The following is a 13,527-nucleotide window of genomic DNA, read 5'->3' as shown; positions in this document are numbered from 1 at the left end:
GTTGACAAATACTGCTGATGATGATGATGGCCACCACATTACCAAATTCACGTTTTTTTTCAGTCAGCAGTTCTTATACAAGACACACAAAAAACACCCCAGCAGCAAGAATTTAAAAATGTCCTTGTAACATTGAAATAAATGTACATCAGTGTGTTGAGTGTACAGTGTTTATCCTGCAGTAGAGCAGCGATCTGATTCACTCGGTGTGAAGAACATTGAGATCCAGTGATCCTCGTCTACTCATCGTGCCTAGATCTAGACTTAAAAAACGAGGTTCTGTGGTCATTTGCATCAGAAACGCCTCCAATAAACCATATATGGTGACAACACCCTCCCTGTATAAATCATGTGAATGTATAATGTCCTCACCGAAATCATGGAAAAAGAAAAAGCAGAACTGACTGAGAAGCCACTCTGTGCTCTCAGAATTACTTCCCAGCTGCACGACAAAAAAAGGCTTATCTTACTAAGTATTTTTGTCTTGTTTTTAGTTAAAATAATCAAGATGCATTTACTATATAAACAAAAACATATTTATTCATGTTTCCTGGGGGGATAAACAAGACTAAATAACTTATCTAACTTGAACTATTAATTTATAAATTTAGTATTTGCAATTAAAGGACACAGGAAACACACAGCAGCTTTTCTTTTTGTAGTATTTCCATTCTAGCACTGAATCTCTGCTCAAGCATGCTCAGAGATGTGCTTTTATTTACACCCATTCCTACGTTTAAGTACAAGTTGGTAGATCCCACACTTTGCGTGAAACTGTTCTTACGCACTCATTACACACTTGCGTTATGCATGTTGATAAAATGAGGGCCCTGGTAATTCCAGAGTTCATGCTGGAATTAAAGCCTGCAAATTTCACTGAGCTGAAGTAGTTCTGTCCTCAATTATGTGGCAAATGATCTAGGTCCATGTTAACAGTTGGATCTAAATTTTTAGAAAACACTAATGATTGTCACAAAACTTACCTCAGTATCGCTAGTTTGCAATTAATATTCTTCAGGCCAGTGCAGAGGAGCTCCACTCCTGAATCCTGCAGATTATTATTGTTTATGTTGAGCTCTTTCAGATTGGTATCTGATCCAAGAACTGTAGCCAGAGGTGAACAGCTTTTGTCTGTTAAGCCACAATCATTTAGCCTAAAAGAGAAATAAATCAAATCACAGAGTTAGATACATGTAATACATTTGTTAAATACAAAAAATACATTTATGGCAATTATTTTTACATGAACAGTAAATATACAGCATATATATTAGAATTGTATTGATTCAAATTTCCTACATAAAACAACTAGCATGCTTGAATAAAACATAATAACAGGGCTCTAGACTAACTTTTTGCACTGGTTGCACTGGTGCGCCTAACTTTTTTCTAAGGTGCACCAGCACAAAAGTTAGGTGCACCCAAATTTTTGACCGCATCGCATTTAACACCACAGTTTTACAAGTTCACTTTTTTTTTTTTTAAATCGCTGTCCATATAGACAATATTGACTTATAAATGATTAACTAACAATCTGGTCAACATAAAGTTCTTTATTTGAAGCACAATTCTACAAGAAAGGTAACTTACTGAAAAAGTGTTGGTGCTTAAAGTGCTTCACTGAGCTGAAAATTAAATTTAAAACATCTCAAGATAAATGAAATAAAAAGAAAATCTAAATTAAATGTTTTAAGGGCTTCAAACTGAACATCTCATGGCTCAATGTCTTATGGACTATCCTCCATTGCAGTCACATGCCCCTCGGATGAATAAAAGAATAAAAAGTTTTATAATAAAAGTTTTGAATAAAAGTTTTAATTTCTTTAAAAAAAAATAAAAATAATAATAATCTACTGACCCCAAACTTTTGAACGGTAGTGTATATTGTTAGAAAATCTTTTTAACTTTTTATTCATCAAAGAATACTGAAAAAAAGTATCACAGGTTTTAAAAAAATATTAAGCAGCTTTCTGAAGGATTATAGGACACTGAACAGTAAGCACTGATAATAAATCAGCATATTATTCACAATTCTGAAGGATTATAGGACACTGAAGACTGGAGTAATGATGCTGAAAATTCAGCTTTGAATCACCGGAATAAAAGATATTTTAATGTTTATTAAAAAAGAAAAAAAAATTATTTTACATCATAATAATATTTCACAATATAATTATTTTTTCCTGTATTTTTGAACAAATAAATGCAGCCTTGATGAGCATAAACTTTTGACCGGTAGTGTATATCCAATAGTTTGTGCGGAGACGCTTCAGGACATGGAGACGCCGGCTTGATCACTTGCATTTTTTCAGTGGATACACCGTCATTTTTGGCTCATAAAGGTAAGAGTAATACATCATTCATAACTGCAAAGGGTCTACTTTATTTGTGTGCACTCACAATATCAACAAAACGTTGCGCTTTCTGACGTGTCGTCTTTAACAGGAGTACAAAAAATAATGAACCGACACTCAGTGAAAACATGCCTAAATTATAAATATATCTATAGACATGATAAATGGACATGATAAATAAATCTATAGACATGATAAATCTATAGAAAGCTTTAAATGACTACTTAACGAAATAAAACAAATCGAAAACAAAAATTATTTCATTATAATCATAATCCGTAAAAATGCACTTCTCTCTAAAGGAGGTGGCGAGTCAGGCTCGGACTTCATCCTTGCGACACAGACTCAGAAAACACTAGTTTATTAGTAAATAATTCAAATATCTCCTTACTGTTTCCCCGTCATATTTATGGTAGTTACTTTTGCCGGTGCTTTGCGGCAAGCTTGAGCCTATTGTGTGTATTTGAACGCAGAACTGTTCAGCTGCGCTGCTGCTGCGGGACACTAAACACCATCGAGTCGCTCTTGACAGTCGTGGCAGCATGATCTCGTGTTGTTTCCACCAGCGCGGCAATTTTTTTTCTATACTAACTGATGGATGTCTAAAATATAAAAGTAAGCAGAAGTCTAAAACAGGCGGGAGGCCCGGCCCGCGTCTGAACTATGACGTGAAAATTGGCCCATGCAGAAATGCAGGGCTCTAGTGTCTGTTGTTGAACCACAGGGAGACTTTCAGAGTCGCGGAGACTTTTATTTCCCTCGAACGGCTGGTCGCACTGGTGCAACCTCTGATTTTTTTTAGTCGCACCATTGAGAAATTAGGTCGCACTCTAGAGCCCTGAATAAAATATGTAAATGAATAATAGGCTTATATCATTAATGGCAATGAGTTATATATTTAAAAGTGCTGCTCTATCTTGATGAGTTTCTTGAGGTGGAGATGTGGAGGTTAATAATCTATGCATTGAGGTTATGCAAGAGTATATCTCCTTTATAGCAGAAGTTTAAGAAGTTAAACAGCATATTGGAGTAGAAATAACTATAGAACAATGTGTTTTATAATAACATGATGTGTTTCTTCTGCAGCTAACAGCTTGTTTTGCTGAAAAGAGATATTTTTACATAAAACCCATGTAAATCTAATAAAACAGCACTGCACTTTAATTCCAAAAGACTGCAGTTTTTAAAGAAAAAAATAGAAATTTTGTTTTGATTTAACCCTAAAAGAGATATATACATATAACTAGGTGTGGGGGGGGGGTCGATACAGTATAGTATCGCGATGTTTTCCGCAGCAATACTGAATCGATACATGGACTGCAAGTATTGATATTTTAGTATACTATTTGGTAGAATAATAAAATCAATTTCTTGACAATCCACTAGATGGTGGTGTTGAGTTTTTTTCTGGTGAGGTCAGCTGGGTCGCCTTCAGCATGCAGTAAGTTAGTAAAATAAAGATGACGAGATCGCGGAAAGTTATCAGAAGGAGACGTGTAGCACTGCGGACCATCAATACAGTAAAACTGCACATTTTAGAGTGCCCTTTTATTGTGGCCAGCCTAAAGCCCCTTTCACACTGCACGTTGGACCCGGTAAATTGCCGGGTCGCCTTCTGTGTGAAGGCAAACACGTCCCAGGATCGATCCCGGGTTGGGGACCTAGTAACATCGCCGGGTTCAGTCCCGGAACGAGCGCTGTGTGAACAAAAGCCAGAACTAATTCCGTAAAGGGTGTGTCATGATGACGCATGTTATCACGTGACTCTTTTACCAGGTGTTTTGGAGGCAGATCAATTTTCGTGACAAAAAAAATATGTGCAAACTGTGCTGAAGCTTAGATCGTTCGCCATCTTAAGTGAAAGTTAACGTGCCTAGCGTTTTCGACTCATACATTACACGTCACATCCTGATGTCACATGTTTTTATGGGACCTTTATGGCTTGTGTGTGAACAGTGGCAGTGGTAATCACTGGCAGTGTGAAAGGGGCAAAATCTAGCGACCCAGGAACAATTGCCGGGACACATTACCCGTGTATTTTCCGGAATCACAGTGTGAAAGGGCCTTAAGTCACACCTGTGCAATAATCACGCTGTCTAATCAGCATCTTGATATGCCACACCTGTGAGGTGGATGGATTATCTCGGCTAAGTAGAAGTGCTCACTAACACAGATTTAGACAGATTTGTTATTTCATGTTAATTAAGGGCGCATTAACTGTTAACTTGCACAACTGTTGATTTTAATAATGAATTAGTAAATGTTAAAATTAATTTGAACTAAGATTAATAAATTCTTAGATTGTAAATTAAAGTAGTTAACTTTATGGACCTTATTATAAAGTGTTACCAATATTAACATAAATTCTGTCCAGTTTTATTGTGTTGCTTTCAGGAAAAGTGTGGTTATTTTATTACCTTGTGTTTTTTTTTTTTTATTCAGTATCATTAAAATTGAGTTAAATTTAAAAAGTCTTACAAAATAAATGTATATTATTTAATAAAATAATAAATAATCATTACAAAGCATTTTTGGTTTTCAGCGAAGTGCTTCCAGAATTTTCGGTTTCCGTTTCAGCCCAGAATTTTCATTTTGGTACATCCCTAGATGTAAGACTACATGTTTTATTTAATTTAATTTAAATTTAACAGTAATTTACTCTCAAGCACTGAAATATCGCAATATATCACAGAATATCACAATATATTTAAAATCACAATAATAATGTCTCGTGATAATATCTTATCGTGAGGTCTCTGGTGATTCCCACCCCTACTTATAACTGGTATACGGTTAATTATCACTATAAATCAGGGGTGTCCAAGCCTGCTATGTATCAATGTAGATTAATGTAATTTTAAGATGAGAACAAAACATGACAAAATATATTAAATAACTTACAGAGCTCTTTTGGAGGTTTTGATGACTGCTGATAATCTAATGAGACACTCGTCTGATTTCTTGAATTTCTGAAGCTCAAACTCCTCCAGCTCCTCCTCTGATGTCAACAACACAAAGACCAAAGCAGACCACTGGGCAGGTGAAAGACCAGCAGATGAGAGACTTCCTTTGCTAAGGTGGGTCTGAATATCTTTCACCAGAGTTTGGTCGTTCAGTTCATTCAGACAGTAGAACAGATTGATGGATCTCTCTGGAGACAGATTAGATTCTAATTTCTGCTTGATGTACTGAACCATTTCCTTTTTGCTCTGATCATTTCTGTTTTTCTGTGTTAACAGACCCTGTAAGAGTCTCTGATTAGACTGGAGTGACAAACCAAGAAAGAATCGAAGAAAAAGATCCAGGTGTCCATTATCACTCTCTAGTGCCTTGTCCACTGCAGTCTTGAGCAAATCAATCATGTTTTTACTTTTCTTTTTCTGTTTTGTAGACTCACGAACAAATATACTTTTCTTCTTGTTGATGTCTAGAAACAGATGTGCATAAAGAGCTGCAATAAACTCTTGAATGCTCAAGTGAACGAAGCAGTACATGGTACCAAGAACGATCCCTGTTTCCTCCTTAAAGATCTGGGTACACATGCCTGAATACACTGATGCCTTATAGACATCAATACCACAGGCTTCCAGATCTGTGTCATAGAAGATCACATTGTTTCTTTCCAGCTGATCAAATGCCAGTTTCCAGTGAAGATGGCATCTTTATCCCAGGAAACACCTGGTGTATGTTCTCCATCATACTTTCGTCTGCTCTGCTGGATCTGAAATCTGAGGAAGTGTGTGTACATTTGTGTCAGAGTCTTAGGAGTGTCTTCAGTGTTTGACTCCTGCAGTGTTTTGGAGGCATCATCAGCCTGATTGTTTTTCACAACATTATTTCTTTTCTCCTCTAAAATGTTCTGGAGAACAGTGGCTGAAATCCAGCAGAAGACTGGGATGTGGGACATGATAAAGAGACTCTTTGATTGTTTAACATGATCAATGATTTCTTTGGCCTGATTCTCATCCGTGAATCTTTTTCTGAAATACTCCTCCTTTTGTGCATCATTGAATCCTCGTATCTCTGTCAGCCGGTCGATACAGTCAGGAGGAATCTTACTGGCAGCTGCTGGTCTGCTGGTGATCCAGATTAGAGCAGAAGGAAGCAGACTTCCCTTGATGAGGTTCGTCAGGAGAACATCCAGAGAGGCTGCTGATGATACATCAGACCATGTCTCATTATCCTTAAAGTTTACAGGAAGACGAAATTCATCCAATCCATCAAGAATGAACAAGACTTTGAATTGATTTCTTCTTGTAAGCTTCAGTCCTTTTGTCTCTGGGAAAAACTGAGTTATAATGTCCATCAAACTTAGTTTTTCTTGCTTCTTTAAGTTCATCTCTCTAAATGGAAGAGGAAATATGAAGCTGATATCTTGATTTTCTTTTCCTTCGGCCCAATCCAGAACAAACTTCTGCACAGAGACTGATTTTCCGATGCCAGCAACTCCTTTTGTCAGTACAGTTCTGATCTGCTTGTCTTCTTCAGGTGCTTCAAACAAATTTGTGCACTCAACCTGTATCTCCTGTGATTCATGACGTCTGGAAGCAACTTCAATCTGTCTCACCTCATGTTCAGTATTGACCTGTTCACTACAACCCTGAGTGATATAGAGATCTGTGTAGATGTTCTTCAGAAGTGTAGAGTCACCTTGCTTTGCAATTCCTTCAAACACACATTGATACTTCTTCTTTAGGCTACACTTTAGCTGATGAATGAAGACCAGCTCATCTAAACAGAAACAAAAATACAGATTTTTTTAAATCTCATTTTCTCTTCTACATTTATGATTATGATTATGAGTCTCATACTTTCTAGAGTATCAGCAGCTTCATCTTGCTTCATCTCTCTCAGGAAGTAGAGTGTGAGATCAAGAGCTGCTTCTTTCATACTGCATCTGTTCTCATTAAAGTCCTTCACAAAGTATTGCATGTCCTCTTTTTGTAATATTTTCTTAAACTTTTCCAGTTCTTTCTTTAGAAATGTGATTATTTTGCTCTCAAGATCCTACAAACAAAGCAAAACAAAAAAACAAAGACAAAAGAACAAAATTGAACCAAATCCACATCCATATTTGGTCCAAATTATATAATCAGTAATTAAAAATATGTGTAAAAGAAACAAGAAACATTGCCCAGTAACCAATTTATTTGTTATAAATAATCATTAATGAAAATATTATTTTTCTACCTGGAAGATTCCTAGGAGTTTGTCTGTGAAATTCTTGTGGTTTCTGTTAATCTGGAAGTCTGAATCTAATGTCTCATAATGCAGACTGTTAAAATGGTGAATAAAATTAAATGTGGTTAAGGCAATATATTAGACAAATCTTTTGCTACATTTTTCTTTATCGAACACAAAGAGCAAGCATCAGCTGTTAATGCTGCAGCTATAAGTTAATTCTGTTAAAGAGAAGGTTCTACTCAAGTACAAATTTAAGTTTTTCTGTCCTATAAGGAGAGAACTATTGACACTAATAACAGAAAGATGGAAGGACATTTTCATGTCTCTATGGTGAATTTATGCCTTCTTGCTGCTGCTTGTGTAATTGTATTACTGGAAAGAAGCTCCAGACAGAAAAAGGAAAGCAGATATTGTTCTTTGATTTATGCTTTTATTTAATTTCTATCACAAATATCCCAGTGGAGAAATTAGCTATTAACATAATACAAAACACATGAAATACCTTTCAGTAGCTGATGGTGTTTCTTCACTGAATCTCAGTGGTTCATCCTTTGACCGGTCACTCTTCACAGACACAGAGCTGGACACATGTGAGTCTGATCTTACACTAATGACACAAAGAACAAAACACTTTACTACAGGAGCTCCTTCAGTCTCATTTGAAAAGGTTCAATGTTGTAAATGGTTATTTCTGTAGATAGATGGACACATTTATGTTTGATTGTCACATTCATTATTGAATTTATGCTCTCTAGTGTCTGTCTGTGTATCTGTATTACTGTAAAGAAGCTCTAGACACAGTTCAGTGAAGAAAGAAGCAGAAACTCTGTGATTTATTGTGTTATTTACTTTATCACAAATATCCTAGTGGAGAAATTAGCTAACGCTATGTTGTAACAAAACACATGAAATACCTTTCAGTAGCTGATGGTGTTTCTTCACTGAATCTCAGTGGTTCATTCTTTGAACAGTCACTCTTCACAGACACAGAGCTGGACACATGTGAGCCTGATCTTACACTGATGACACAAAGAAGAGCGTGGGAACATTTTGAAAACTTTGATACAATCAATTTCATAAATTCAAAAAAGAAACCACAATATATACCGCAATGTAAAAAAGAGGACAGTATAAGTCCCTTTCCATCACAGTAGAGTCCAGGCTCTCTCGTGTCACAGCAGTAGCATCCTCACGTTACACACGAGCTTCATTTCTACCATTGTGCCACATTCAGCTACATTCTCCTCAGTCTAAGTCATCTCACTTCTCTCATTTATATCTTCTCTAGCAATAGTGGCACTGACCCCAGCTTCAACACTCAACCATCCTTTCATTATTTACAGCTTCAGCATCATTCAGTTTCTCAGCACATACACTTCTAATGCAGCCCTTCCATTATATCAACCCACTAATCAAAATCAAATTCATCTACATCATACTTCAAGACCATGTAAACCGGTCATCTAAAACAAATGACAGATTTACAGCCAAGCGGGATCTTTTTGATTTGGGACACTACTGTATCATGTCTTGAATGCTCTACAAGCAAGAATTCCTCTTTAATGAAAGCTGGAACACACATCTTCTGACTTCATATCTAGAGATTACACACCAGGGCTGTACAGTGTGACATATATTGAACGTGCTATTAAAAAAAATCAGTCTGTGCGATTAATAAATATACCACAGTAGCAATGCATGCATGGGTTTGAGCCGGTTTACAAACCTGTTGTCCAGCAAAGGGAACATTTAATGAGGTTTTTGCTACAAATTCATTTCATCACTCAAGTGAAGCCACTTTTGGCCAAATTGTGGACCCTTACAAACAGACACAACAAACTTGGTGTTCTGTATAATATTTGGCAAATAAAGAAAAAGGTTTATCTGAAAACCTTTGTTACAGTTCAGATTCTGTGTGCAGATATTTTTGGTTCAGATTCTGGAATTCACTGGATATTGCCTCTCATAACATCATAAAGTCACGTTACACATTGATGCTAGTTTAAAGTCAATTTGAAATGAAAGAAGAGATTAAAGTGAAGAAATAGAATTCAAACAGTATCTTTCCGGAGCCAAAAAATAAACAATGTTCTGACTGCTATACATAATATTTATTGCTGTAGTATTAGTACATGTTTTATTAATGCAGTGATGCCCATGATCACAGACAGACTTGTTATACGAGGCAAACTTAAGCCACATTCAGCGTGTTATGTTAAATAATTACAGACCCGGCTCCAGAGTTAAATCACTGAGATTCCTTCTGTTTGTTTGAGTATAATATAAAATAAATAAAACATTATATTTAAAGGCTTAAGCATAATATGTTGAGCCATTCAATGCTATGGAGCAAAGAGCGCTCCTGTATAGTCATTAAAATCCATTACTCATTTTAGTTCATTTAAAACTTTACAGCAAAAGATACTTCAGTTTGCAATGATTATTTACATTTTCTATCCACTAAATGTGCAACCTGAAACAAAAAACATTTTAATTCTGGGGTTGTACAGGATTTTTCATATATGATAAATAAAACATTTAACTGGGCTAAATATTCCTGTATATTAGACATTTAACAAGTTTCAAGCTGTTTTTAACCCAAGACAATCTAAACACATTTATAGGAAGTTCTACTTTGTTTTGTAAATCATTAGACACGACAACAGTGAAAGAAAACACTGCTTGTTGAAGAGTGTTGTTGTTGTTTTCTCTGAAAGCAGACTCAGTCTTACCTCTGTTTCTGTGAGAGACTCATCTCTCCTCTCTTCTCTGACATACTGCAGATGAACAGCTCAACACTGAGATCTTTGTGTCTCTGAAGACGATCAGATGCTCATCATGACCTGGACATGACAATGAGATCAAGATCATGAGAGTTCAGAGGAAGAAATGATGAAGAAAATAACTAGTGCTGGATCTTTGAGTTATCAAGCAATCAATATAAAAATAAAATATGCTACAAATATACTGCCATGTAATAATCTCTTCAGATCATTCACAACACACGTCTTTATTTACATACACATTAAGCTTTACTATCGGAGCATTAAGAAGTTTAAAAGAACATTTGTTTTGCTCGTGTTTATCAACCTGTCTATCCAGAAGAACAGGTTTGATTTGACCACAGAATACTTTCAGTCTCGCGACTTAAAATAGAAAAAGGAGGAAATAAAACAAAAACAATTTAAGAATTATTCTGACTGCTAGCCTATATTTTTTACAGATATTTTTACAGACTTGTAAAAATGTTTTAACACACGTCGATCGTCTTTAAACGGTTTGTTTTAATACCTCTCTTCTTCTCGGAGGTTTGTTACTTCTGTGACAGACAGGTATAAGTTATAACTTAACAAATCACGCTTCATACAGCTCTGAAATGGGTTCATCATTCTCCTAAATAAGTGTAATGGTGAAAGTATTCAGACTTACTTGCAGTAGTTCAGAAGATCTTGTGCTGCAGGAACAGAATCCAGAAGTCTTTAAAACACTTTCGGTTTGTGATCGCTGTTAAACACCTGTGCGAATCTTCACGATTGATGTTTGTCACCTGACACGACTTCATCTTGGAGAAAAATCAAAGTCCAGTTAACAACAGATCTCGTGCAGCAGCGCCACCAACTGGACAGGAATGTGAAGCACAAACACACCTGCTTTCTCCTTCTTCTTCCTTCTAACAGCAGATCCCAAACTAAAACAGTGCACTAGCGCCACCTGCTGTTTCTTCATATTCTCCTCTCAATCTGCTCCAGTCACCTCCTTCTGCTACATTTGACAACTCATTAGTTGAATAATGACAGAATATCCAAATCCAAAAACATATAAATCTGAAAGGTAATGATTATATGCTATATAACAGAATTATACACAGTCCTGTTTTTATTTGAAGAAATTTCATTACAGCAATAGTCTATGAATTCAGATTAAATTATTTATTCAGTTAGTCTGTAAGTTATGATGAATAATTAAGTTATATCGAATGTATGATTCATTGAATCAGTTCAGAAGTCAATTAATTATAATGAACTTTCGGTTTCTACATACAAATAGAAAATGCCCAGTTATTTTCATCTTATTTTCTGAATTTATCATCTCTGTTCAGTTTTACAGGTCGCTGTGATGTAGATAAATGTGCTTTTCACAATCTGTCATTTAAGATTTAAATAGATTTGAATCTAATGTCTATTAAAAGAGAAAAACTTTTTTTTTTTTTTTTTTTTTTTTTTTTTACATAATATATATGTGTGTTCTGTGTATATTTATTATGTATATATGTTTATCAGTTTGCACTGGCTACAAATATCTGCTCACATAAAATTCAAGGCATTGATGTTTGCCTACAAAACGACCACTGGCTCTGCACCCCTTTACCTAAATTCATTACTTTAGACGTATGTGTCCTGTAGAAGCTTGCGTTCTGCAAGTGAACATCGCTTGATTGTGCCATCCCAAAGAGGCACAAAGTCACTTTCACAGACTTATAAATTAAATGTTCCCTGGTCCTGGTGGAATGAGCTCCCCAACTAATCTTTAATCTTCAAGAATCGGCTAAAAAACACGTACGTCTCTTCCATCTTTTTATTTTGACCCTCTAAACTCTAGCACTCTCTATTCTAATTATATTCTTTAAAAAAATTGCCCCATTTAGACTTGCACTTTATTCATTTACTAACTTGTTTTCTCAAAATAAATAAATAACACTAACTGCTCTTTTCTTTTTGTATTCTATCTATTTTCTTTTTATTTATTATACAATTGACAAAAGCAAAAAGGCCTCTAACACTAGCTTGCTCTGTTCTTTTTCTATTCTACCTGTTTTCTTTTTATTATATAATAAAAAAAAACTTGCTACATGTACTACGTTAAGGTAACTGAGGCTTGTTATACCACTTGCATATCATTGCCCTTTTGTTGATTTTGATTGCTTCCATTGTCCTCATTTGTAAGTCGCTTTGAATAAAAGCATCTGCTAAATTACCAAATGTAAATGTATATAAATTCAAACACATGCATGTATATATTTAATAAAAATATGTTATGTTTATATATATGAAATATATTTATATATAAAATATAAGAATATAAATATATAAATGTATATACATGTAAATATTTTTTATATGTACAGTAATATATATATAAACAGAGCTGGGTAGATTACTTATGAATTGTAATCAGTTACTGATTACAGATTACATGACAAAATTTGTAGTCAGTAATATAATCTCTTAGATTACACATTTTTGGTAACGTAATCTGATTACTTTTGGATTACATTTGGATTACATTTGTGCTAACCCTTATTAGATATCACATATATTTGAATTAGCCTAATCTTTTGACAGATACAAAGAAAAAATATATTCCAAAAATATATATTTAATTCACCAACAAGAGCCACAATAGCTTCTTTTTCAAGTGCAATGTATGGACAGTTAATATTTACAATATACTAACACTAATGTACCTTGCTGTTAGTGTTTGCTAGTAACACTGAATAAAATAAAATCACAATTTAGGATTTTAAAGCATATTTACTTAGAATTAAGTAAATTTAGAAAACAGCTACATTACAAAAACCAATATTGAAAAACATGAAATTCAAAGCAATATCACTGCTAGGTATATGTTAGTACTCAATTTAAGCTTGTAGAAATTATTGATCATATAGCGATTCTGACACCCCTGTCCCTCTCCGCCGGAAAAACTCAAAGAATCTCAAATCTATATAAGCGGCAGGTTTAATAGAAAAAAAAGAGAAATGTTAAAAAAAAGGAAACTTAGGAGAATCAATGAATTGTTACCACAACTTATTACCATTGTGTAAATAATATGTAATCATGTAATCCATAAAAAAGTAACTGTAGTCTGATTACAAGTATTTTTAAAAAGTAGTTTACTCTAATTACAAATACTTGAGTTTTGGAATCTGATTACGTAATCCAGATTACATGTAATCCGTTACTACCCAGCTCTGTATATATATATATAT

General features: G+C 34.8%; 1 protein-coding gene across 1 annotated transcript; it reads right to left on the bottom strand.

Moving 5' to 3' along the window:
- Window positions 1-5,127: 5,127 nt before the first annotated feature.
- On the bottom strand, window positions 5,128-11,055 carry LOC109074915 (protein NLRC3-like). Its single transcript, XM_042749120.1, is given in 7 exon segments — window positions 5,128-6,000; window positions 6,003-7,085; window positions 7,166-7,361; window positions 7,545-7,629; window positions 8,041-8,145; window positions 10,271-10,381; window positions 10,968-11,055. Coding segments are annotated over 6 exon segments (2,262 nt in total). The 5' UTR covers window positions 10,315-10,381; window positions 10,968-11,055; the 3' UTR covers window positions 5,128-5,251.
- Window positions 11,056-13,527: the final 2,472 nt, after the last annotated feature.

This window comes from Cyprinus carpio, chromosome B22 (assembly GCF_018340385.1).
Source record: "Cyprinus carpio isolate SPL01 chromosome B22, ASM1834038v1, whole genome shotgun sequence".
Taxonomy (NCBI): Eukaryota; Metazoa; Chordata; class Actinopteri; order Cypriniformes; family Cyprinidae; genus Cyprinus; species Cyprinus carpio.
The sequence above is the reverse complement of the archived record's forward strand: the minus strand, read 5'-3'. Positions and strand labels throughout refer to the sequence as shown.